Raw genomic sequence first — 5,630 nt, 5'->3', positions numbered from 1 at the left:
TGCAGAGCCCCAAAGTTGGAAAGATCCTTAAAAATGGTCTGATCCAAATTGCCATCTGTCGAATGGACATCTTCTGAATTCTATATTTTTCAAGCTCTTTCAACTCTTGTTGACTCTATTTCAACTGTAATTCTTTTTGTAGCTATATACAAATTTTATAACTATTTCCTACATTTTTAGTTGTTGTTGAAAATGCTGAACAGGTGTTAGATGATCCTTTTAATGGTCATTTTTTATAACTCTTATGACAACTTTTCCTCACCTTGTCTATGAAGATTATATGAAAGTTCTTTCAAAACAGAACTGAAGGACAGATTTTATTATCTTAGAGGAAATTTAAAGGCATATGAGAGCATTATATAAATTAAAAATAAAAAATAAAAATGAGCAATCATAGAAAATCATTGTGTTTCACTTCAAACCAAATCAAATGTAAAATACTATACCTTCTGGAAAGGTTAATTAGAAAGTAGTACTCCATTAGGTCTCATGTATGGTTCATGGAAAGGAAAGAAAGAAGGATGGAAGAAAGGAAAGAAGGAAGAGAGGAAGGGAGGGAGGGAGGCTGGCTCTGTATTGGCTCTTCCAGACTGTAGCTGTTTCATCCCAATCTATTCTGCTTTCATCCTCACAGAAACCCAGTATTGTAGGTTCTGAACTAGTGATAAAACTGAGGCCCAATAACCTGGCCCAATGACATTTTTTTTTCCATTCATTTGTAGGGAATAGAATGTAATTTAAAACCAGGTCTAAGGTCTACTTCCTTTGCACTGTGCCATAATAATACCCTAGAAGGGTAAGCAGTGTAGATAAGATAAGCAGATATATCAACTATTTTTACCCTGAAGCTCATAATATTCAATGAAATAATAAATAATAAAAAAATCTATAGTAGCACTTCTTGGGGCTGAGTTAATTTTAGTGGTTATGAACTTTGTATGAACTTGGTCTCTGGTAAGAACTTGTCTAGTCCTTCAATAGTGTAGCATACTAAGATGGAATGAGTCTGATTGTCAGTTATTTCAGAGGAGGGACTTGACAGTGTCTAGTCTTATTCAGTGTTCAATAGCTAAATTATTTTCTAAAAATCTGTTTTATCCTGAATTGGATTCATATTTTGAAACACATACATGCTTTGCTTTTTAAAATATCTTTTATCTTATGATTATCCATTCTAGAATTACATGAAAAAATAGGATATCACATTTGAATTTTAGGACAGCGATTGGTGGCATCACATCTTTTAGAAATCCAAAGGTATTATTTGGATTTAGATTTACATTATCCAGAAGTTTAGGCATGAATATAAATTTGCCATAATATCTCTCTAATGGTCTTAAAATAGTGAGTTTTACTTTACAGTATGTTGGTAATAGAACAATTGTTTATTTATTTGAGTCTTTATTTTCTGAAGCATCTTCATTTGTCTCCTTTTGATGAAACCAAAACAAACCATAAATATGTATTGGCAATTCACATATTTACTATTCTGTATACTTGATATTTTAGCATGTTCACCTCTAAAGTCTAAGATTATTGTGTATTTTTAAGTGGAAGATGTATTTATTTTCATAGCACAACTAATTATAATCGCTTTACTTTTTTTGGTCATATAAGTCTCAAAGAATCAAGATCTTTGACTTAGGTAGTAAAAAATACTTTTTGTATTTTGTAGGACAGATAATTGATCTGTTCTTTTATTCTACATATATGCAAAGGTAAAATTTTACCTAAAATATTGAAGATTGGCACTTTCATATTTTTAGTTTTCTATTACGTATCTGTATACTATAAATGAGACTACTGACTTTGACAGATTAAAATTGCTGCAGCATTTTTATTTCTACTGTCATTTAATTTTTACTGCAGTCATGCATTGCTTAATGACATGTTCTAAGAAATGCATTGTTAGGCAATTTTCTCTTTGTGCAAACATCATACAGCGTACTTACACAAACCAAATAGTATAGCCTGCAACACACCCAGACAACATAGTATAGCAATTCTACCTAGGCTACAAACCTGTATAGCATGATACTGTACTGAATTGTATACGTAATTGTAACACAATGATATTTGTGTATCTAAACATATCTAAACATAGAAAAAATACAGCAAAAAATGAGTATATGTAGATAGGGCACGTGCTATGAATGGAGCTGGTAGGATTGGAGGTTGCCCTGGGTCATTAAGTGAATGACTGGTGATTGAATGTGAAGGCCTAGGACATGGCAATATTGTAGATATTATAAACACTCTACACTTAGACTATATTAAATTTATTTTAAACATTCCTTTTTCAATATTATACTATCTTTGCCTGTGATAACTTTTTTACTTTATAAACATTTTATTCTTTTTAAATTTTGACTCTTTTGTAATAACAGCTTAAAACACAAATGCATTGTCCAGCTATAAAAACTATTTTCTGTATTTATATCCTTACTCAAGGATAGACTTTTTTCTATTTTTATTTATTCATTTTACTTTTTAAACTTTTTGTGTTTAAAACTAAGATGTACACACACACACACACACACACACACACACACACACACGCTAGCCTAGGCCGCCACAGGGTCAGGATCATCAGTATCACTTCCACCTCCACGTCTTATTCCACTGGAAGGAAGGTCTTCAGGGGTAACAACACGCATGAAGTTGTCATCTCATGTAATAGCAATGCCTTATTCTGGAATACCCCTGAAGGACCTGCCCGAGGCTGTTGTACAGTTAACTTTATAGTGTATAAGTAGAAGAAGTGCACTCTAAAATAATGATAAAAAAGTATAGTGTAGTAAATACTTAAACTAGTAACACAGTCGTGTGTTATTATCAAGTATTATGTATTGTACATAATTGTATGTGCTATGCTTTTTCATGACCAGCAGTATAGGAAGATTGTTTATATAACAAACCACAAACATGTGAATTATGTGCTATGTTATGATGGCTGGCTTCATTGGGTGATAGGAATTTTCAGCTCCATTATAATCTCTTGGGACTACCTTTATATAATGTGGTCTGCTGTTGACCTGAAATGTCATTATGCTGTGCATGACTGTGAATGGTTTAAAAATAATGAGTAACGTCCTGTAAAAGCTGGATATTACAAAACAGTCATTACAGGATTTGAATTTTAAAATCATATTAACAAAATGATGTACTATTATATGCTATTTTAATTTGTCCTCATTTATCTTAACAGCTTCCTCTACCAAGACAACATATATCAGCTACAGCAATCATTCAATCTGAAACAGGGAAATGATACAATCTGAAGAAATGTGGTATATGATGTTAAACAATGAACATGAGACTACAAAAATTCACTCCTGGAGATCTCCATAGACTACAATCAATCAAATCAATAGTCAGTCTTGTAAGGAACAAAAATTAGCCATGAGCCAAAAGTATCAATAAACGGGAAGTGAAGAAACCCGTTTTATACAATAAAACCAATAAGTGTCAAGCTAAAGTATTGCTTACTCATGAGCAGTTAAAAAAAATCACAAAAGGAAAACTAATGTTAGCTTGTGAAAAACAATGCTGTTGAAATAAATCATGTCCGATGTTATTCTTGTAAGTATTTTTCTGTGATTGTGAGAACTCCCATTCCTGTCCCACATTGTTCAACTTGTATAAGACAATGAGTCTGTTTCTTGTAATGGCTGACCGGATTGAAGCCCTGGGTTGTGCTAAAAATAAATGCAATGATTGATGCATGCAATTTTTTATACAAATAATTTATTTCTAATAATAAAGGAATGTTTTGCAAATGTTGAGAGTTGTTTTGTTCCAGTTTTAAATCTTGGGAAAGCTCTTCTTTCTAATTAGTTCCTTCTATGAAAGCTCTGGTGTTCTGAGGAAATATTTCTTTGAGGAATATGTTTTTGTACATTTGTGTGCATATGAGGCAGATTGTCTTTTATTCCTATATTAAAAGGCATTATTAGTGTAAGACTTTGTGAATATTTCAAGATTTCTGTGGTAGCTTTTCATAGTAACTGCTTCTTTTATGAAGAATCAAGCAATCATTTGAGGTAAATTACTTTGAGTTAATTAACAAATGATGAATTAAACTTTACTTTGGAGAATGTAATATGCAGATTACCATTTGAAAGTACATCAAAATGTGTCACTGTAATTCCCCATTACATTTCTAAATCAAAATTTTTGCATAAAGAAATATCATGTGGTATGTAGTTTTAAGCTTTTCTCACCTGGGCATAGAAATCACTGAAATCAGTGAAGTAATGGGCCTTACCCAGTACGTTCTTCAAAGCACATAATTAGCATATTTATTCCCTTGGCATCACTATAAGAAGCCACAGTTCAGATAACATGTCAATGCTTTCTTATTTTCCAAATGAAAACATTCATTGGTTCATAGAACAGTATCATGAAAGAGAGAGGAAACAGGGAGCCTGTATCATACTAATAAACCATGCCAGAATGGATAAAAGGAGGCTGATAATGACTTTCAAATCTGTTCCCATTTTTGTCATGGGCTCTTCTATGCCATACAATCCCAGACATCCATCAAGTCAATGGGTCTCCACAATCATTTTGTTAGTGAATGTTCACTCTGCTGAGTTAGCTTGGATGGCTCATTGCACTCCTTATAGATACAGAGAGCTGTCTGTGCTCTGTAGCTTCAGCCCAGTTACTGACAGTTACTATATTTAACAGAGAAGGTTGAAGTAGCATAGCACAGGCTCCTTCAACATACAGTGATGTTTCCTAGATATCTACAAAGACACGTTGCTGCATATAGAAGGAAATGTGTATCTACTGGCTTTTTGTTGAGTTTCTCCTAATAGTAATGGTTGTTTGTAGATAATATTTAAATCCAGGAGTAAGGGCATTATTTTCAAGTTTTCAGATTATCTGAATTACTGATAATGCAATCCTGCAATCAGGATCCTAAACCCACCTCTAGGAATGCCTTTCTAGATAAGACCTAGACTAAGCAAAATAAACCCATTACAGCATATTAAGTGTATTTTATTGTGCCATGTAGCTCAGTACCAGTAGCCATACAAGAAGTAATTATACTTGTATTTTAATTTTTAAGTTGACAATTTTCTTCATTTTGGATATTGTTCATGGTTTGTAAGAATGTTTTTTTTCTTCATTTTAACTATCTATATGTTTAGTTGCTTGAATTATGTAAGCCTTGCATTTCATTCAGAGAGCAAAACTCAAGTATATTTTTGTTTACTAATTTCATTTATGGATTGACTCTAATCAGGTTCAGTGGATGTGACAGGGTGATTATGAGAGCAAAATTGGCTCTCAGGCCAAATATGGGTTTTTATTATTATTGTTACCTTTTAAAAAAATGTTAAAGTTCTAGGAAGAAAAATAAAATGCCAAGCATAATTCGTGACATTTCAAAATTCTTCTTCCCACTACAAACCTACCAATGGGATGTTATTCCTAAGTACTTTAACAAATAATTGATACCTGTTTAAGGTTATACAAAATCTTATTTAATTCACAATAAAGTTGAATAGTAACTCATGGATTTACATATACCAATCATCACTTATAACATTATCTCAGTGGGAAACATTCTGCTGATGAAACTACCATCTTTTTCAAGTAGTGGGAGGATAAACTCTCGC

The 5,630-nt window shown here is 32.5% G+C and overlaps 1 protein-coding gene across 5 annotated transcripts in view; it reads left to right on the top strand.

Moving 5' to 3' along the window:
- The window catches only part of GRM8 (glutamate metabotropic receptor 8), a 780,131-nt gene extending 776,348 nt beyond the window's left edge, over positions 1-3,783 (top strand). For 3 of the 5 annotated variants that reach the window (XM_017549479.2, XM_037746051.1, XM_037746049.1), the window contains exon 11: positions 3,209-3,783. In XM_017549479.2, the coding sequence (XP_017404968.1) occupies positions 3,209-3,258 (50 nt within the window). In that variant the 3' untranslated portion in view covers positions 3,259-3,783. The remainder of the gene's footprint in view (positions 1-3,208) is intronic. The other 2 variants (XM_017549478.2, XM_037746050.1) reach the window with 1 other exon arrangement.
- Positions 3,784-5,630: the final 1,847 nt, after the last annotated feature.

The sequence above is a fragment of the Cebus imitator genome, unplaced genomic scaffold (genome assembly GCF_001604975.1).
Source record: "Cebus imitator isolate Cc_AM_T3 unplaced genomic scaffold, Cebus_imitator-1.0 Scaffold219, whole genome shotgun sequence".
NCBI lineage: Eukaryota > Metazoa > Chordata > Mammalia > Primates > Cebidae > Cebus > Cebus imitator.
This window is presented reverse-complemented; position numbering and strand designations above follow the sequence as displayed.